Source organism: Coturnix japonica, chromosome 1 (assembly GCF_001577835.2).
Source record: "Coturnix japonica isolate 7356 chromosome 1, Coturnix japonica 2.1, whole genome shotgun sequence".
NCBI classification, from domain to species: domain Eukaryota; kingdom Metazoa; phylum Chordata; class Aves; order Galliformes; family Phasianidae; genus Coturnix; species Coturnix japonica.
Window position 1 is genome coordinate 112,626,598 of NC_029516.1, and position 21,867 is coordinate 112,648,464.

Here is a 21,867-nt window from a genome sequence, read left to right on the forward strand (position 1 = left end):
TTATGATTTATTTTTTTTTAACCTCTAGATATATGTATTTTTTTCTGACATGCTGTTGCTATTTTCTTGTTTCTATTACTACTGAAAACAGCTGCTTGCAGCTGAACAAAAATGCAGCAACCGGAGCTATAAAATGAAACACTTTGTGAATAATAGCTGGGTCACCTGGGTTTCTCAGTCAGGCACCAAAATGAATGCACAGTTCACCTCTAAAGACAAAAATCCCACAGAGTTATTGAAATTAATTACCATGCACATGTACTCATTTCAATAGCCACCTTTCACTCAGCGCTGCACTCACCTCTTGCTTCCAGCAGTCACATCCACTCCTGCTCTCCCAGTCACTATCTCCCACTGCTGTGGAGCGGTCTCTGGGTGAGCCTGCGCTCAGAGCTTGCCAGGAAAGCGATGGGCTGGGAAGCTCCCGTACCACCCCTTGCCGGGAGGAACCCCGAGCCTGGCACCCTCAATCAGAGCAGCAGCTCTGCAGCTCGGTGCAGAAAACAAACGTTTCTGAAAGGCACTGCCGTCTAATTCCAGGGTGCGTTATGCCAACTGTGAAAACAAAAGCTGCTAAAAACAGCGCGTGTGCAGGGACACATGCACACAGAGCATCTTAGCTGGAAGCAGCTCACGTTTTCTCCCCTATTCTCCTAAAACATCAGTCAATACAGCAGGCATTTACACTATGTGAAATAAAATCCTGCCCTGAGCATTGCATCATTCCTAGTTTGTTACTGTAGCTTCTGCTGATAGAGACAGAAGACACAGCGTGTACTCAGAGAACAAAAGAAATACTGTATGAATCCATACTGCAATATTCTGTCCAGAACAGAGGGGGAAAAGCTCCCCAGGGCTCGTGCATCCCACTGTCTCTAGCACTCAAGCACCAAACATAAGGCAGCCTTACCAGGATTACAGATGTTTACCCGCATTCACTGGAGATGGGAGCTTTGCATCCCTGCAAATGCGCCAGTCAGCTCAAAAGCTTCGCAGAGCTGAATGCGTCTCAACCTCTGCCTCTCATTTACTGTAACACAGAGGATTTTCAAAGCCATGCCTCACAACAGCTGGCTTGTTTTTGCCTGCTTCCTATGATTGACAAGTTCATACAAGCTCCGTCAACTTTAACCTTGATAAGTGAAGGCTTGGTCTGTATTGTATGTTACATCATCAAAAACTTCTGACCTCAGGGAAAAGATCTCAAAGACTTCAAAGCTGTTCCCTTCCCCCACTTCCCCACCCTCATCTCCTGGTTTTGGTTATAAAAGAAAAAAAAAAAGAAAAAGAAAAGATTCTAAGAGTCTTTTAATTTTTTAAGGCTTTTTCATCCCATTTGTGAAAATCACAATCTGTGCTACAGCAGTAACAGCTCGGCAAATGTGGAGAATGTAAAATGATTATAAAAGGTCGGCATACTACCGGGTTCCTTTCTGAACAACATTCAAATAAGCAAGTCTTTAATTTTAGAAGTGAGTCTTCATTAGCAGCCCTCCAGCATGATTTTTTTTGCATGCACTGTGTGTACAGGAGCTCTTCTTGCAGGAGGTTCTGCAGGGAAAGAACGCAATGCATTCGTGCATGTTACCACCCCCACGCTCCATCTTAAGATGCACCACAGCCTTCATGAGAGCAAAGCTCCAGTTTTGTTCCTTTTTTTCTGGAAGAACACCTTAGAGACGCAGAAAAGCTGTGGAAAAGGCTTTAATATGCATTATGATGTCATTCTAAAGGATGACTTACTTGAAGAAGAAGACAGGACTTATTCTGTACATAAAATCACACACAGCGGTTTGATATTATCACACAATGTGAAGAGACAGTTAATCCCTTCCACTATTTTTTTTTCGTTTCCCAGCGCTGTTGATTTGATTTCAATATACAGAAGGAAAGATTCAAGAAAGCTCATTCTGTCCTCACTGTTTGCATAAAGCAAAGCAACCAGTTAACAGACGGTAACTGTTGTCCCACAGAGAAAAATGGAAAGTAGAACTGTTACACTCTTTTTACACAAAGCTTTACTGAAATTTATTGGTGTAAACTGCCTCACGCGTGATTGCAAATCACATCTCATGCTGCCTGAGGGCCTATCAGAGACAGTGAACATCTCACAGGCTAACTCTTATGGCAAGGACAGAAAGTCTCTCCATGTGTTCTGCTGCATTGAGACAAACCAACCACCTGTTTCCAAAATGTTTTCCCCTGAATTATTTAGGAGAAAGTAAAAGCTATAATATATCGGCTTATGATGCCTTTACAGGTATAATCACTAGAGAGTACCTCTAATCCTCCCTACTCATATCATCAGAATAGGAGATAGCTGGATATCAAGTGATGCAACAAGAAGTCTCTGGGTAGTCTTCATTCTAGTCCTCGCAGTACAACTATACCAGAGTAACAGCAAAAGGAACAAAAGCTTACAAAATGATCTCCGCACCTCTCTCCAGAAAATTTCTTATATGACAGTTCTCTTGATCACATCCAGTTTTAGTGCATCCAGAATGACATCTTGGGCTACCACTCGTCAACACTCACTTTTGGGGGTGAGGAATCACAGAATCCTTGGAGTTGGAAAGGACCATGCCATGACCTTCCAAATATCATTAAGTATGGCCTGGAATCAGCAGATTTCCTCAGGACTCTAGAATGCATGTCATCGGGACCCATATTCTTGTGGATGTGGACTCACATACTGGTGTCCTAGTACACTAAGGCATGCATCTGACCATCTCTGGGCTGAGCACTGCTAGGAGAGTTAGTGGGAAGGCAATGGGAATAGCCTGTAAGGATGGACAGCTGTCTGGATTGCAAGTCTAACCCATCATGCACATTTAAGATGAAAAAAAGAAAGGACACATCTTGCAAGAGAGTGTGGGAGGGAAAATACAGGAACTAAGAAATAACAGTGAGCAAAAGCGTCTTCCTTAGCACTCTCATTTAGCCACAATCCTAGATCACAAAATAATACATTTGGGCTACTATTGAAGAATCACAGATCTCAGAAAGATCCAGACTCAAGAAGCCCTGAAAGTTTTAAAATGGACAACAGACAGAAGGAACAGACTATTGCAGTGGGACAGTCCAGCATACAGCTCCTGACTTGAAAGGAACCTGGTTCAAAACTTTGCCACTGAAGAGCTACCCTGTGCCAGAGACCACATGTATTTAGATTAATCATTTTTGAAAGAGTAAGAATCCACGCTGTGGTATTTAGTTTTGAAAAGGGCATCTACATAACAGAGAGGAATATTTCTAAATGGAACAGACCAGATGGTCTAATGCTGAGAGATAACGTGTGACTGAAGATCCAACACATGAAGCTCAGAGCAAATGTGTAATACCTACCAAAGAAGCAGACCACTTTTTTTTCTCCTCTCTTTCCCTCTTCCCCTCAAAAGGTTGAATTAAAAAGTAATTAAAATGGTATCCACCAGAGAAATGAAGTCCCATCCAAATAATGAAAAATCAGAACTGCTCTAGCAAAACAACAGACTGTGTTACAATTTCCTAAAGGTTCTAGGATTCAAACAAACAAACAAGCAAACAAAAAAGTATTCAAAAACATGAGTAGTAGTAAGAATACTATGAAAATAAACCCATAGGATAAAATATACATGACTCCCTTCACATCTGCGTGAGCAAAGAACAGCTCTCATAGTAATTATGTTCAGCTGGGGAGGTACCAAGCAATGCTGTCCACCATTAAGTGGGTAGTCATGAGTTAGCAGGTCTAGAGAAGGCAATTTTTAAAACAGTATCTGTGATGCAGAAGTATCCATTTGTATGATACTTCGACAGCTGTTTGAGCAAAGTGATGTCTGTGCAGGGAAGATATGAAGGTAGTAAGTAGAATAAGAGAACAATAGTAAAAATATATATCTATATTCATTATGAAACTGGAGAATTTCAGATCCGTAAATTTAATGCCTAAATTAACCAAAGAAGTAGAAATTAAGAGATTCAGTGGATGTACTAACTAGTACATTAAGAAGACTACTGTTCATTTGGGCCTGCACAGAAAAGCCATACCTCATGTGTTATTCTTCATAGAAAGTTTACCTATACCTATGGACAACAGCAATCTGGGGCCCAATACTAAACACAGTACTTGAGGTGCAGCCTCATCATGGCTGAGTTCTCACACAGTTCCCAAAGGAACAAAGGAGGCTGCGGAAATACAGAGGGGGACAAAAAAGGTGGGAAGAAAACATACGTTATAGCTCTTACAGAGGAGACAGACACACTCCTCCCTTCAAAATGAGATGCTTTTCCTCACATTGTTACAAAAAAACTACGGATGGATGTCAAAAGTCAACATGGGTCCAAAACCAGCAAGATAATTTCCTGAAAGACAAAATTATCAAGCGCTGTTAACCACAAATGCTTAGGATTGTGTCTCTTAGATGCAGGTCACTAGAAGCTGGGAAAGGATCCCCAGAAGCACAGTTCCATGTCAGCCTTTCAGTTTTTATTCTATCTGAGCAACTGCTACTGTTCAGTCAGACAAAGGAAATTGGAATGGGCAAATATTTGGCCTGTCCTAGCACGACTTTTAAGAATCAATTTCCATCAACCTCTTCCATACAACAGTGCTTCTACATTACAGTATGTTAAAGTGTGATAGTTATTTAGCTATTATTAGTCAGTCAAATACATTAGCATACTGGAAAGGCATAGTGGTTCACGGCAATGAAACCTCTAACAATTATCAGTATTTATAGGTAACTCAGGAAAACAGAAGATGGCTGGGAACATTTAATCACCTAATATATGAATACATGCTGGTGGTTGCTCACTCCTTTGTTGTCTCAACACACATGAACCACAGAACTGTTATTTCAGACTAGGTAAATACATACTTTAAAACAGATCAAGACAGCACTGGATCATTCATTAGACCATATCACACATATGATAAGATCAGTGGCAAAAAGGTGGCCTGACAGATGCATTACCTAACCGTATCTTAAAGAAATGCTAACGTAAACACACAGCGCTTCAGCAGCTCATATTCTTACAGTCTTGTTAGGAGCCTGTGAGGAGGATGAGCACCTTGGCTCTCCTTCACTTCATCCAAATGATGACAACCTGTGAGTAGGAGAAAGCTGCATATTTATTTTTCTTCTTTAATGTGAGGGATTCAGACATGTGAAGCATGACTTCAAACACACAGCTATGTTCGGGCTGTATGAAAAAAGCACGTCTTCTCACTTTAATTCAAACCAATTTCTGTCAAAAGCTATCACTTAAACCTTTACTGAAGCCCTCATTATACTTAAAACTGATTTTAAAAAGAAGACGCATCACAAGCTCTTGAATGAAATACAAGAATTGTTATTACACTGTACATTAGATCAGAAAGTAACTGCGTACATATGCTTTTTTCCTATGAATTACTACATGTTAGGTAATTCCACACTCAGCAAACCAATAAGGAATAGTCACTATCTTTAGAAGAGTTCACATGAAAAATATCAGCAGCTGTAGGTAAAACATAAGGCAGAGAACTTTGATCTTTTGTACCATAAAATATTGAGACTGGTTATTTCCATGCAGAAAATGTTTACCATAGTCATTTTTCATTGATGTCTAAGAAACCAGTAATCCAATACTACACATTTTTTTCCTTAAGAAGAAAAGGTAGGAGGGTGAATATATTCTGCTTTTACACCCCTGGTGATATCCCAATGAGCCCTCCAATGACTGAGATTCATTCACCTTGCAATATTCATTCCACTTGATTCTAGCAAAGCATAGGCAGTGAAACAGATTTTAAGTTTATTATTTGACAGAATGCCTGCAAGCAGAGTTTTGCTTAACTATTTAAGCAAATGGTCCTTTTGCTATATATAAAAAGGAAACTCCCTTCAGGTCTTCTTGCATTTCAATAACTAAAGTTCACAGTTAAGAAGATATCCCTATTGTATATTGCTACATTTTGCTAGACAGTGGAGTTAAAAAAAAAAAAAAAAAACCAAAAAAAAAACCCACCTAAAACTTAAAATTAGTGGAGATATAGTTTCTAAGAATATTTTCCGTGTCTAATTTATCTTCCAGTGTCTAACTTACACTGTTTTTCCACATGAAATTACATGAGAACTACAGTTGTCCAAATGTGTCATGTTGATTTTTCTTCTGCTAGCTAGCCCTTACAGCTATGTGGTCCCAACCCCTATAATAGATACAGAACAAGCTCACAGAAAATGATCACAACACACATGCGTGTTCTATAAGCATGTGCAACATAAGCATATGCTTCACATGTATATGTATATAAACACATATAAGTGAAGTATCATCGCTTTGTAAATCCCTTTCCATCTCACTTGCATTAGAAGACATGAGATTATTCACATTCCTGCATACTGAAGATCCTTCAAGGATAAAAGGGCATTTCCAAAAATAATGCATCTCATTTTATTATACTGATGCACAACGTCAGAGGCAGATGTTGGTAGTATGGCAGTAGGGGCTGAACCTTCCCACCAATATCCTGTTACATGTTGTTGCTGTGTGACAGATGGCAGCAGAGGGGCAGTCTGACAAAATAGCATCTGAAATGGAAATGCATATGAAGCAAAGGTGTGCCACTGAATTCTTCCATGTAGAAAAAATGGCATCCATTGACATTCATGGACAATTGCTGAACATTTATGGAGTAGGTATGAGTTCAGTGAGGGGTGAGTGGTGCATTTCAGCAGTGGTGACAGCGACATGAAAGACAAACCATGTTCTAGACAGCCATGCACAGCTGTCACACTATGAAATGAAGAGTGTCTCAGTCAGCTCATCCACTCGTATCAGCTAATGGTGATGACAATGTTGAAAATTAGCGCTGAAGCTGAGAATTTGCTCTATCGAACAGTGTAATATTGCTTTTTGTATTGTTTCCCAGGAAAGAAATGGGAGTCATTACTTTAGAAGTGATCTAATTTTCTTTTGCACGGCCCAATAATTGTGGAGGCTCCTTAAAAATCAGATTCTTTAAGAAGCACACTGTATTGAACTAGGGAACCTCTCTGTCAGCTCCTGTTTCTTAATGGTGTCCTGTCAAAGATTTCATTCTTGCTTTTTTAGAGTATTAAACTTGGGCGTTTAGTCCACTTAGGCATCAAGAAATGATTTCTACTCTGTTTTTGTATGGTAAAGGCTGTTCCTCCATCTTGAAAAGTTCAGGTAGGAACAACTACTAAGGCATGCAAAGTCACAAAGAAACTTCTCACAGTGTTTAATTAGAGTTGAGTCATGCTTTGGTCCTGTACTTGACATGTATGTGTTCCATTACTTGTCACCTACTAAGTGTTGAAAGACTTTCCATGAACTGTGATCTCAGAAATCTTTACTGTTTCTGAAATTATTTAATTTTTACAGACAAGCAACAATAGAGGAATGCAAGTCAAATGTTTTTAGAAAGTAAATATAAGCCATGGCTGTGAATGTTTCTAGTAGGTGAGAATCTTAAGAATTAAATCATTAAGTACTACTCTTCTGATGCAGACCAACTTCTATGTCTGCCATGTTATTCTGCAGGAAGCCACAGACTACAGGCCAGATTACACATTTCCATCCTTAACCTTTTGAAGGACTATGCTGGTTGAGAAATTCTGGAGATTTACAGGGAAGTTGTATAAGCAGCTTATGTCATTTGACAGAGTGAGATCTGCTTAAAGGAGGAGGACAGTCTTTATGTGTAAGAAGCTAAACTTTGATAACTGGTTTGCAAGAGAATACAGTAGCATCATTAAAAATATAAAAGTATCCATTTTCTTTTACAGGCCAGCAGAATCATGGTCTACTTTCAAAGCAGCCCTCAGGAACAAACTTCAAGCTATGGTACAACGCTCAGCTCACACCAGATGACTTACTGCACACCTGTAAGTTTATTACAATAGTGATTTGGCTCTAACCTGAGTGATAATAATGGCTGCTATAGACCACTGCTGGCAGTTCCTACATAAACAATACTACAAGCTATTAAATACTGTAAATCCATTAGATTACACCATAGCTTTTCCAGAAAGGGAGATGAAACGATCTGACTTCATTGGAAGCACTCAGTAATCTCAGAAGGGAAAAATACAGTCCAGACATGGAAGGAGTTCACAAATCACCATCAATTAAAAAAAGAAAAGAAAAAAAAAATCTTTCAGAAGTAATGCTGATTTACATTTTGCAATTGCATACTTAAAAAAAAAAAAAAAAAAAAAAAAAAAAGAGAAAAAAAGAAAGAAAAAGAACAGTAGAAAAATGCTGTCAAAAAACACAGCAAAAAGCCCCGGAGGGAAAAAAATGCTTACAAAGCAATATTTATTTTTTTCTTAATCTTCACTTTAACGATTTGATATTACAATTCTCCAGCCCTTTTTTAATTCTAGATTTAATGTATGAAAATGACTTGTATTGCTCTGGAAAATAATCAGGAATGCTGTAATGGCATACTTTCAGAGTTCGTTTACAAATTAAATTATCCATTTTTTACCAGTGCCCTGAGGGGGAGGGAGGCCAGAGGAATCGTGCAGTGCTGGACAGTCTCTAACCCACAGAATGCATCTATGAATGCCAAATCTGCCTCCCAGCTTAGGTCTCTGTGCATGTAACATGAACACTGAAGGGCTGCTCCTGTGTCCAGCACTGTCTCTGGAAGCAGAAAGGCAACTGTAGTACACTGGCCCCAGCAGCACAAAGTGAGGGACATTAGTGATATAATCCAAACCGAAATATTCAAGAGAAGTATTAAATACACCCATTAGGAAAACTTTTAGTTTGGTTAACATTCATGTTCAAGAATGCATCACAGACTGGGTCAATTTGCTAGCTGTCTGCAGATTTCTAGCTTTTAAAAGTAAAGAACTAAATGCTTTTAGAGCATCACCAAAAAGAAATATCACACACAGACAAAAAAAATCACAAAATCCATTAATTCACAGTTAATCTATTTCCTTTCTGCCAGGCCTCTTCTAGTGGTTGGCAGCCCTGCCCACGGCAAGGAGCTGGGGCTTCATGACTTTTAAGGTCCCTTCCAACCTAAGCCTTTCTTTGATTCTATCACAGAAAAAAAAAGAAGAGAAAGAAAAAAAAAATGGCACAGAAACATATTGTTCCATAGTATAGTCATACATCATCATTCAGTGCCAGGTTACAATACTGGAGTTAAATATGACATTTATGTTTGTTTTAAATGTAGAAGGCTCGTAACCCTCTCACAGCACAAGTAGTGAAGGACAGGTTGTATCAGGGACCATTTTACAAAACCCCCCATAAGGCACTGAAATAGTCAAACCCTACGTCTGAAATCGCATGTCAAAATAGGCTTCGGTTCACAAAAAACAAGTTACTGCAGCTGGTGCCCAGTCATGTGATATTCATAGATTCCACGACTATAAAGCAAGAATTGTGCTGCACAAACACTGTTAAAATGCTGGCGTAGGTGTATTATGCGCATGCTTTTGTGACTGGTTCAGCAATGCTGGATGGAGCTGTTTCACTCGCAGGGATGCTGCCTGCTCTAGGCTCATTGTGTTGCTTCTCTCCCCCACCCTCCCTCCCTCCTTCCCCATTCTCCCTCCGCATGCGTGTGTGCTCACACCCTCACGTGCCCCTCATTAAGAAATCACTACGCTAAGTACAAAGGGCTCCAAAGAATTAGAAAAATAGCAGGCAGGCTCTTCAGCTGGGCAATATGCATGCAACATATCGCCTACAAAAAAACACAACTGTTTTTCATGGTCATGCCTAGAGCCCCAGTCTTTGCTACAGTTCAGGATTTTCTCTCCCCTGGAGAAATCCGTATCACTTGCAGAATTAAGGAAAGCAGTAATTTTTCCAAAACATGTGTTTCTTGTAACAAAAGATGAGATACAAAACCTGGTGACTGCAGTATGTGCACAGTCCAACTTGCGCTGCCACACATCCCCTGGGCAGATGCAGTATCAGCATTGCTGAAATCACTGGCTACATTACAGCAGCTACAGCACACTGCTGGCCAGAGCAAGGGCACTCTGCAAGGATTATAACTCTGCTGTGCGTGTGACAGACATACATTTTTTATTACACAGTTCAATTAGAATGTGAATTAACAGAGAAGCAGAACTGTTCAAATGGGAAAGCAACTTCTGAGGGCTTCTGTTCACGTACTGCATTCTGCAAAGGCACAGAACAGTCAAGTCCAATTTGCAGCGCTACTGTGTTCCAGTAGCACACCGTCTTTGCCAAATACAATACTGGAAGGCTTCTGGGAAATCTCAAGCATTCCCTCCTCCCTCCCCCCCCCCTGCCAAAAAAACCTACTGATAAACACAAAACATAGAAATCTGAATTGTTTCATGCACACTAATAAGAATCATCTGACTCTGAACTGTAATGTACTCAACACTTGACAATTTCTTCAGGCTCACTCTAGGGAGCCCCCAGAACATCAGCTCCAAGATTAATTATATGACACATGTAGGGAAGATGTGGGAAGTAAATGTAAAAAAGTACTGCAAAAGCTCTGAACGCATCACAACAACATCCAACCTTCCAATTTGGATCAAGGAAATATTGGATCAGAGGAGTTGTCACAAGAAATGCTTTTAAGCCAGAAAACAAGGAACACTTACCTTACAGAGCTGTTCTTCTCATCCAGATGGTTAATTTTAGAGAAAATATGCTCCGCATCTTCCTTTAAATCCTCTGCTTGCCTCCTTACTTCAACTGGGACTTCCTAAAAGTGGTTTATAGCACAAGTAAGACAGCAAGTCATCATGTTACAGACTCCTGAAAAATCTGTCATTATAGAACCTCTTATTTGTGGCTTTGCTCTGTTTGAATATACATGAAGTCAACAGCATAGCATGCCTTGAGCTTGTTTGGTTTTAAGTGGAGCAGTGTGCTATGTGACCTCTTGCACAGCGCTACAGACCTGGCTGTACTTGAGTTTCTAGCTTAGTTTGCTGAACTGCTGAAGGGTTTAACATTTATAAACCTCTGGAACTTCCACTTAGCAAAGACAAAAACGCAGCAAAGAACTGACAGCAGATTTGCTTACATCTCAGAACAGGCAAGTATGCACCGGCTTTAGAACCCCCCCGAGTGCGTACTTTAGTTTGTCAGTACAACATACAGCATTGCTGTTCCAGAAATGTATTATCTCACTATCTTCAAACAACCGCACCCAAAGTATAGCTTTGCATTACAAACACCAAACCTACAGGAAATTTAATTGCACATTAGCCCTGAAATCATCCCAATCGTATATGCGAAACAACTCCTTTATGTACTTATTGCCATGCTTTCCAGGTGCCTAAACAGGTGCCTGCATTTTGCCCCGGGAGGCCTATACTGAACTTAAAGGCACTGACTAATAAACCAGAAATGCATACATGGAATAGATTATATGATGATTTTCTGCTGGGTGGGCAATTATTTAATAATTCAGTTTATTTAATTTTCAAAATAACTTCCAGGTGAGTATTTCCAAGGCTGGAATCTCTGCTCTTGTAAACTATCTGCATGGTTAAGTCTGCCTGCAAAGTTCACAAATAACTTTTGCAAAACCTGAAGAAAGAAATACATAAAAGGAGTCCACAACTTCAGAATCCAGCATGTTTTCTAAGCTATTCTCATTCTAGATGCACATGTGCTACATGTATGTATAAATGTATGCACTGTTTTCAACGAGAGAAAAAAAAAAAAGAAAGCATAGCATGCCTCCCTTTTTCCTGCAGAAGGTAAAGTTCACCCCAGGTTGTACACACTTCAACTCAAGACATATCAGACAATCTTGTAGCAGCTTTCAACAACGTATTTTAAGCACAGAACTGAAGAGACCAGGTTTCTCTGTTTACTTCCCTTGCCACCTGCCAGCCGTTCCCTTGGCCCTGCTCTGTTAAAAATTAACTTAATATTTACTTGCAAGTTGAACAGATATTTGGCATCCCTCTGTGGAATACATTTACAGTTCTTAAATCAAGCAAGCTGACAAAAAATAAAACACTGAGCAGTTTCATTTCTTTTTCCTGTACTGTAGCTTTAACATTAACAGATACATTTTTTTTAGATCCCTAAACTTCAGCAGGCTGAAGTTCTGTCCTATGTAGCTTCTCCACAAAGCAAGTTTAGAAGAGAAAATGCATAGAAAATGATCAGACCATCAATGAAGTGGAAAAATGTAGATATTAAATTATTTCCCCTTGGAATATTTTTCCTCATAGTTCTAGAGAACAACTTTAAGAATAAAGATGGGGAAGGGGGGAAGCAGCCATAATAATGAAGTGCTCCAAGTGCAAGACTGCTTTGATCCTCTTACTGTAAAATAGAGGACATTGTCAAACCAACCTGTGGTTTTGTTGTTTTTTTTCCTTCTTGGCTACAACATACAAGAAATTATTTTATCCACTTGTTCTTTGCTACACAATCTTTGATCTCATGAGAGCTACATGTAACACTTATTCTATTACAGAGGAAATGCTATCATCAGGTTACATGCACTCCTAAACTGTATCTTGCTCTCCCTCTCCCCTCACCTCCCTGTGCCTCTCATAAGCAAAAAAAAGATAATACAAAAGCTGCTTATACCTGTTTGTAGAAGTCAGTTGAAGGGGATGATCTAGACCTCTCATGGGTATACTGGGGTTTCTCATGCTGTTCATGGCTGACATCAAGGATGTTATCCGCTGAATGGTACCTTCCTGAACTCCTTGCTTCGATGGGCTTCCGCTGCTCTTTCCATGATGCCTGATACTCCGCAAAGGTTCCCAGTCGCTGTGGCTGTTCAGATCTCACAGTTCTATCGGCAGCCTTACTGCTGCTGCCGTGGTGGAAGCTACCTTTTGGAGCATGTGCAGTTTCAAGTCCAACAGAGGCTGCTCGACCTCTTCTCTCATGCCAGGACTCGTCTCCCTCCTGCCCGCCGTAAGCTTTCCTGTCTGCCCTCTCAGGCAGTCCCTCAGCTAGGCTGTGGGGAGCTGCTTTCTGCGCAGGCTTTCTACATGCAGGCTTACTTGTTTCTTCAAAAAATTTCCACCTATCCGCAAATGAGCCCAAGGCTTCTTCTGATGTTTCTGGATGGCAGTGGGCACGACATTCATCCTCTGACATTCCTACTTCATTCATCTTCTCTGGTTCAGAGTAAGACTTCAGTTTTTGTTCTGTTGTGAACCTCTTCCTGGCTCCAATGCGAGAAACGTGATGAGTGCCACTCCCTGTAGGGTTCGGTTTAGCTTGCGTAGCCTCAAGGAATCCAGACACATCTTCAGAAACCAAAGCCAATAATGAAGAGTTGTAACTACCAGCTTTTCTTTCTGGTGACCTGGGGGGATATTCAGCAGGGCTGGGCTCCAAGTCCCGCCGCTTGAAGGAAGTTGCCCGCAGAACTCTGGCCTGTGCTTCCTTCAGGTGATCTTTGTAGGTGCTAGTAAAGTTCGTATCTGGGGAGGTGTTCACATTTTCCGCTGCATCTGGCTTCCCGTTCTCGCTGCACTCCTCCGTTTCAGATGACCCTATTAAAGTAGCTGTGCTTCTACTTTTCTGCAGCTTTGCCCTTCTCATTTGGATCTCATTTCTCAGGGTTGTTGCAAAACGGTCGCTCCTTCGTGCCTGTTTAGACAAGTGATTGTCAAATGGGGGCTGACGCTCTGTCACAGCTTCTGGGTTGCTGTCAGAGTGTTTTTTGCCTTCCTGAGCCAAAGAGTGCAACATTGGGGTCCTCTGAGGAGAGATCTTGCTACTCTCATCTTTCCCCCACCTGAAGTCTTTCTGAGCAGGCCTGTTTTCAGCAGTAAGGGCACAGCCCTTCCCATACTCCTGTTGACAGTACCTCATTTCACTTTCCTCAAAGCTGCTCTCAAAGCTTTTCTTTTGCCCAGACTTTTCAGCATGATTCATCTTTTTAACCCCTTCTACTACAGCAAACCTAACATCCTCTTCTCTATCCACTGTGTAATGACTATTGCTCTCACACCCTTCCAGAGAAGATTCAACTGTCTGTTGAGGTAGATAGCATTTTGGTTTTTGGACCATTGTGATAACTGCAGGATTTTCATAAGGTCCTAGAGAAACGTCAGCCCCCACTGCAGGCTTCCAGTTGTCATCCTTGAGCTGCAGTGGCTTTGAACTTCCCTGAGCAGGCTGTTTTGATGTCACGCAATAATAGCGACTCTGTCCAGTGTTGTCTGCCTTCTGTTCGGCAGCACTGCTTGAAGAAGAGCAAGCGTTGAGCAGCCTGGTGTGGTTTAGATTGTATCCATGAAAATGATCAGTAGGCAACTCTTGAATACCACTGTAGGAGAGGAAAGGCTGTTGATCCTTAGGCGCAGCTAACATTCTTGTGTTGTGAAAAAAAGTGCTTTCATCACTGTACTGGTGCTGGTGGTGGTAACTGTAAGCAGGCTGTGCATACCGAACATCAGTGCTGGACAATGATGACTGCAGCTTGCTCACAGATCCTGCGCTGCTATTGTACCTTTCACCGACTGCAGAAAAAGCATGTTCTGAACTGAGATCTGATTTATAATTTGAGCCACTGACCTTCCTGTCACATGCTCTGGAAGGCCGTCGTTGCTGCTCCACAGTTTCTGAGTTCCAGTCATTCCTGGTCTGAGATCGGTTCAGGGCTGTAAAGTGCTGTGTGCTGGCACTCTCTGAGTATGCAGGGCCCTGGGCTTTCTCATGGCCTTTGGTAGCAGCAAAGCTGTCACTGCGGAGAGGCGGAGGTGGTGGGGGAGGAGAGGAAGTCTTCCTTTTATCTGGAACATACCAGACGGGCCCGAAGCTGGATCTTCCAGAGCCAGAGAGCTTGACATCAGGGTGTTCCTCTATTCTGGGACTTCTGTTATTCTCGTACTGGATGGGAGCTGGCAAATATCCAGTTTTGTCCTCTATCCCACTGTAATCGTTTAAAAACTGTCCAGACTTATTTCCATGTTTCGATGTCTCCCAATGGCCTACTTTATACAGCATATTCTCTGTTGAAGAAGTGTCTGCGTTGGATAGAGTGTGGTCAGGGGTGCTAGAACTTGTGGAGAAAGACCCGTAGGCTGAATCCCGCTTATTTTGGCTCCCTAGATGGTCAATGCTACTATTAGACCTTGCAGAAGAAAGTCTTTCATACTGGGCTACTTGTGGAGTTTGGTCCCAGCTGTCCATACTGCCCAAAGAGCTGAACTGGTCAGACGCACGATGGAGACTTGACTGATCCCATGAGTTTGACAGGTCATGAGAAGAACAGCTGTGGTAGGAAACAAACAAACAAAGCTCCATTATAAATACAACAGGCAAAAAATTCCATGATGCAATTACAAATATTTGATCACTAATTTTATTAATAGTGATGAAATCCGTCTTTATAGTAGTTAATTTGGACAATCTAATAAAACTGAGAGTACAGACACAAAGCCAGGGCTTTAATTATACGTTCTGCCACCAATACAAAACTTGAAACCTCAGAAACTAACTGATGGCTCCTTTCTACCTGTTCTACCTCCCAAGAGTAATATTAACTCCTTCAAAGGTCTCCTTACCCCATGCTGACTTTTGGACAAATCCAGTTTCATATCCACTAGCTCTCTTTTTCTCAGGACAAACATCAACTTATTTTCCATCTTATTTTCCAAGCACCTTGATACTTCCAACTACTAACCTTGTGCATGCTCCTGTTTGCCTTGAATACACTCACTCTAAATAAGAAGTCAATCCTTTGTCTTGATTATCCCCAAACCCGCCCATTCCTACAGTATTTTCATTTCAAAATGAAGGTTTCCTAAAAACATTTGCCTCAAATTCCAGCATTTCAGTTCTGAGCCTCCACATGAACTTTGCCAACGTGCTTTCAAACCATGCTCAGTCTGATATTCTTACAAAAATGTCATTCCATCCAGTTACACACCATTGTCAAGAACCTCAAGCAATTTAATTTCTGCTTGGACAAAACTAAACCTATGATCTTTCTGCAAAAAACCTTACCATCACCTCTTTGTTACTCCGTCTTGTACAGAAGTGCCATCTTTGACACTGTACTTTCTCTGTCACATTTGTCTAGGTACTACTTCAAATCCTTGCTGTTTGTGTTTTCTTCTTCACTGCAATCAGCTTTGTTTTGTTTCTTTCAACTTCTTGTCATTATTATTTTTCGTAGCACCCACCTCCTGTCAATCCAACACACCGATGCTGAGACAGCCGTCTTTCTAATTACTCTCACATCTTCACATCACTGCCAGTCCCCCTGATTTATATATCAATTTGAATTCCTGTCTTTGCAAGCCAAGCCCCATAGTAGAAATCCCAGAACTGTTCCAATTCCCTGTAGCTATAATTATATGCAGCATCTATTCAATCTTGTGCAGTAAAGAAATTTGTGAACACTACTACTGAAATAAGATTAGTCCACATAAAAAAAGTATGAAGAGTGATACAGGTCTTTTTTTCCTTGTGAAATATACTGCAAAAAGACAGCTGTTCCCAGTTCTTTGGGATTCAGTTTTAACATAGGAATTACAGGGTTTTTATATTACTATAGCTTTGGAATTTTTTTTATACAATATGATCAAAAGCAACTTACAGGAAGTAAGGGAAGGCATACTTTGCATTTATTTTCTAAAAGCAAGTTTTTGACAAGATGACCCAGCAATGACCTCATCTGGTATTTTTATTTGTTCTCTTGTTCTTTCGTTTTCAGCATTTCAAAGCATTTCACTGGACACTTGAGATGCTCCTGACTTATCTCTTAAGCAGATACTACAGCTCATGCAAAAAGTGTCTCAGTCCTTAGGATCTCAGTTGTTAATGAAGAATGTAAGCTAGATATAGGTATGAACTGCTGTGGTTTTGAATTGCAGTTTTCTTCCCTCCTTTTAGCACTAAGAGGACACATGGCACTGACTGAAATAAAGAGGACACTTCCGCCTCTATTTCCAGTTTACAGATCTGCTGATGTCAAACGTGACGCAGAGGCAATCAGTGCAAGAGCTCAGAGGTCTGTTAGAAAACACTTAATGGAAACCTAATAAATGCAACAAAAACTTGATAGGAAGGACAGCAAAGTTTATAATGGTGTATTATTGCGAAGTGCAGCCTTCCATGGTCCTTACTTGAGCGGTAATCCTCCAACACACTCTGGCATAGAAGGCAGTCCAAGAGCCATTTCTAGTGGCATTCCAGACTATCCTCCTCTTAATTTCTTATTTTAGTTTTTTCAGTGGATTCACAAAAGTATCTATTGAAGACTGGAAAATAAATGCAAGGAATAATCTACAAATTTTTCTTTTTTGTCCACTTTGGCCAACAAGCCCAACAAACCTGAGGATGAGTTTCTGCTTCTGGGTCTTCCAGGAAATGATATAATCTCAGAGAACCAGGTAATATTCAGGCCACATGGACTTACAGATCAGGCGTACATGACCCCAATTTTCCTCAGAATGTCAGTGTAAGTGGCCTTCTCAAAGCTTACTAGCCTTACGCTCACACTTGTAAGGCCATAACAAAGTAAAGGACATAACTGGTTTCAGCTACACACCTGGGCAGAATGAAAGAGAAGTAATTATATGTTTCCCTTTTATAGCACATCCTAAAGGAAGAAAATGTGGGGTTTAAACTCTTAGCAACTTGAATCTAGGGTGGGCTAGGAAAAAACCGTGTATCCACTTTGTGAAGGCATTTCTTAGTGGGAAATTAAGGCACTGAAGCCTTATGAGATCTGAGCCACTAGCCCTACCACTGAAGTGTTTAAAGCTCCCACACTCAGCCCAGCACTCCCAAGATCTTTTATAGCTTTTGTACCGAAGTCACATGATAGAAAATACACACACAATGGTGGACATGGACATGATGGATCCAGAACTACACCCTCTTCTATTTACACAAGTCTCTTCTGCTCTTTCCTTCTCTAGCTTCATGTACCTTACCAAAGGTCTGAGTTCAGTGAGCAGGCCAAAAAAGAAACAAACAAACCAAAGCCAAACAAACCAACCCATGCCTTAATCTAGCATCTACCTACACAGCAATGACAATTTTCAGAGGGTTGTTTGAATCAGCTGCCCCTTCCCTTCTCTCAAATCCATATATATCCTGCTTGGAAACAAACAGGCATCTCTGCTCCTGGTTGAGTTGTTCATAGTTTCCAGGTGGTTTAGTTCTCACACTCACAGAGAGAACCAGGGTATTACATTCACAACAGATTTTAGGCTGTGAAGATCAATCTCAAATGCTTAACTCGAGGAAGCAAAAGAATCTCCAGAAGTAGCACCAGGATGAATTGGGATCCTCTGGCTAGGAATAACCCCTCCTCAGGCTATCTGTATTACTTCCTGACATACTCATACTGCTCCTTTACACTACTGAATACTGTGAATCACATTCACCTCAGTGCCTTTCTTTCCCTTTCCCTTTCTTCCTTTTTTTTTTTTTTTTGCAGGCTAGCAAGTCCAAGGAAACCCACTTTTCAGCTGGGATTCTCAAAATATCCAAATCTCCTGGCTGGCACTCTGGAACTACAAGAATTCCAGGGGCCACCGTGTGAATGCAGCTCAGTCGTGGAAATGGTCTTGGACACCAGGTGTGACAAATATCCAAAGTAAATAATCTTTCAAAAGCCAGGCTTTAAGTGGGTAGCACAGGTGATTGGTGGGTTCAGAATCAGCAACACCCTGGAAACCCTGGTATTCAGACTGTGCTGAAGCCTCTAACTCTTCTAGCAGCATCCAAGAGAGCAGAATTTGCCCTTTTTATTAAAAGTGATGTCTATCAGCAGTTGCTGATATTTTTCCTATGTAGGAGGAAGGAATTGCAGCAGTCCTCTCCTCCTTTTCCTTTAGGCTGAAACACGCTGAAAATTGCACGTAAAATTGAAAACAAATAGATACTTTAAATATTGCCAGCTCCTATCAAATCACGCTTTCAGAGGTGTGTCTCATAGTATGTTACTTTCACAAGGTACAAGGGTGACCATAAAGAAACACAGCAGGTGTGTATCAATTTATATCTCGGTCAAAAGATTCAGTAGGCTGAAAGTAGAAATACTCTTAAGTTAGCATTGCAACTCAGAACTCTAAGGATTTGGGGAATTTCTAAATTCTGTTTCTTATTTCTACTAAGGAAGTGTTATCAAATGCATTTTCAAAACTCTTTCTAAACGTTAACTTTCACATTTTATGTAATGGCAGATAGCAAGTTACTTTTAAAACATCAGGGAACTTCAAAAGAAATCAAGCAATGTAAAAAATATTTTAATAACAGCATAAAATCCTAAATTATGAGTTTCTTCCATTCTGAAGAAAACATGCAATCAATAAGCAGAGAAAACACAAGTCTACTTTCCCAACTGAGACAGTAAGACTGATTTTCTTTAATGCCCAGCATAACCATGGCTCAACTGTGAACAGACTGAAGAAAAAGGCAACAAAATAAACAAACAAACATTTGTGAAAATACTGAAGAATGTTACCTACAAACAGAAATCACACAAGAACCTGCAACCATATGCAAGCAGGAATTATTTCAAATTTCACAACTAGAACTGCCCAAGTGCCAGCCTTTCTTTCAAAGTGCTGAATGAGACCTAACAAATACTAAGGTGCTTTAAACAACAGCCGCAACAACTTTCAGTGTTTATCTCTCTCCACAAGCACAAACAGCCATAAGAAGGATCAGATTACAGACAGATAATTTAACTAATAAAACCAGTAATGCTTTAAAGTCCAACAGGAAAACACTCTGTATCGGCCCTTCAGAAAAAGGCCTTCTAGTATTTTATAACAGTAGTTTTCTATTTGCCCTCCCTTTGCTAATTCATTTCAAGTATGTTAATTTTGATGGCTTCTTTTTGCTTAGAAAGGCTTAGAAAGGACTTTGCACTGCACACAGAAATGAAATGCAGAGCTACAAATACAACTTTTTTGACTGCCTTTAAAACTAGTTTCTTACCTTTCAGTCACATGCACTTATCACACACTGTTTCTGAAAATATCCACGTGTAAAGCTTCCAATGTTCCTTCTTCAAGCATTGAGAGGACAGGAAAATAGTAAAGAAGTAAAATGCAATACTGCATTCGGGGCTTAAAAAGCACTCAACACAACCCACACTAATCATGCCTTTCCATCGGAGCTTAATGCATGTAACTTCAGTAGAGACTCACCTTGCATGATACCGTGAGTGCCAGGAAGTGCAGGCATTGGATGAAGGAAGGTGTGACGTGGCTGTCTCAGGTTGACTTTCTGTAATCTTGGCTGCATGCCACGAGTGAGGCCTGCAGGCTAGGTCATTTCTTCTGCAAAGAGAGAGGAAGAACGTGTGAGTTCAATGCAAAAAAGTCCAGTGAGGTGATGTGAAGCAATAAAATATTAAAAATTAAAAACAAAACAAAACAAAACCGAAACCAACAAACTAACAGGGCAGCAGTCACACAGACAGCATAGAAATACAATGATTTCAAGTGACAATGAACTAGGTGATGTTCTCCATGCATGCCAGTTTTGAAAAGCTAACCAGCATTCCTTTAAACTCTCGAGGCAGTGAAATACCAATATTCTCCCAGGTTTGTGCTACTGTAGGTTTTAGTGCAGTTTTTATGATGGAGGGGAGGCTTTTCTTTTTTTTTCAGTGGCCAAGACAGACAAACATAAATTTTGGAGTACCTGAAACACGTACAGAGCTTTAACACCTCAGGCTAATACTGAGCTTCAATGACTCTTTCAGAACATGACAACAGTATAGCAGGGCTTCAGTAAGGTTATCCTATAGCTATATGCTTATGGGAAGAAGGATTAATGACACTGCTTCATACAGGTTACTAAGAGTGACATCACTTATCATTCCAACAGTAAGCACTCAGGGCATATATTCCCAGCCTTTCTGCAAAGCTGTTCTAAGCCCCTCTGCTTCTTTCCTTTGCTGAAGAGCTAATATAAAGAGCTTTCATTTCCTTTTCCAAGGGCTTTGTAATGCCTCTCAACACTCCTGAAAGAAGCATTCTCCTTCCCCAGTGTTATATAAGCCTTCTGGATGGGATTCACCTATTTCTGTCTCAGCAAACGCATGCCCAGCACAGGCCGTTTGTGTAGACTCTCAATAGCCTTGGGTATAAAATGGAAACCTCCTGAATATAATTCATTCTGTCTTTCCCTCTGGATCTTCCTGGGAAAACTGTAAGCTAAAATTTGGATCAGATTTAAGACGACACAAATCCCATCCTTCGAAGTCACAGTCTGAACACCAAAAGATTATAGGATCTCAACTCTTAAAGGTTTATTTTTTTTCAATGTACTTATGTATTTCACTTATTTATTTGTGGTTTTTTAAACAGTAATTTGTCTCAGTTACAAAATCATTCACAAAGCACAGAAAGCGTTCCCAGCTCTCAACTTATACTCTAAAGGCAGTTCCACATTTTTTCATTCATCTCTGTTTTTCAAATGTGGGTTATCAGACAGCCACTAGAAAACAAAACCAGAGCTCATTATAAGCCCAGTATCTTCAAAACAGATCCAATTTGACCACACGGCTTTTTGGAGTACATTCAGGAACATGTGATGAATTCAATGATGAATTGCCTTTCCAAACTCCGCATGCATGGTTATAAAAGGAGAATAATAATTCTACAGGGAAGCTGCAGTTTCACTAAGAAGTGTGGCATCATTACTGTCACTAAAAAAAAAGAAGTAATTGTTTCTGTAAACAAAAGCCTCCTCTTTCCACACGTGACAAAAGAGAAAACAGCTCAGCAGAGCATCAGTATGTTCTTCCTTGGTGGGATTTGAAACTGAGAGTGAATGGTGAAGACTAAATATTCTCTGTGAAAACAAGTGAAGATTCTTCACTTCAGCGCCGTGGTGCTCAGCTCCAGACAGCCCTTACATATTCCAAGCACCCCAAGTTTATATTCAGGTATGGGGAAGAAG

General features: G+C 40.5%; 1 protein-coding gene across 2 annotated transcripts in view; it reads right to left on the reverse strand.

Moving 5' to 3' along the window:
- Window positions 1–21,867, reverse strand: part of SHROOM2 (shroom family member 2) — a 110,497-nt gene that overhangs the window by 22,828 nt on the left and 65,802 nt on the right. For both annotated transcript variants that reach the window (XM_015886877.2, XM_015886870.2), the window contains 3 exons: window positions 20,106–20,237; window positions 12,556–15,205; window positions 10,599–10,702 (listed from right to left, as the gene is read on the reverse strand). In XM_015886877.2, the coding sequence (XP_015742363.1) occupies window positions 10,599–10,702; window positions 12,556–15,205; window positions 20,106–20,237 (2,886 nt within the window). The remainder of the gene's footprint in view (window positions 1–10,598; window positions 10,703–12,555; window positions 15,206–20,105; window positions 20,238–21,867) is intronic.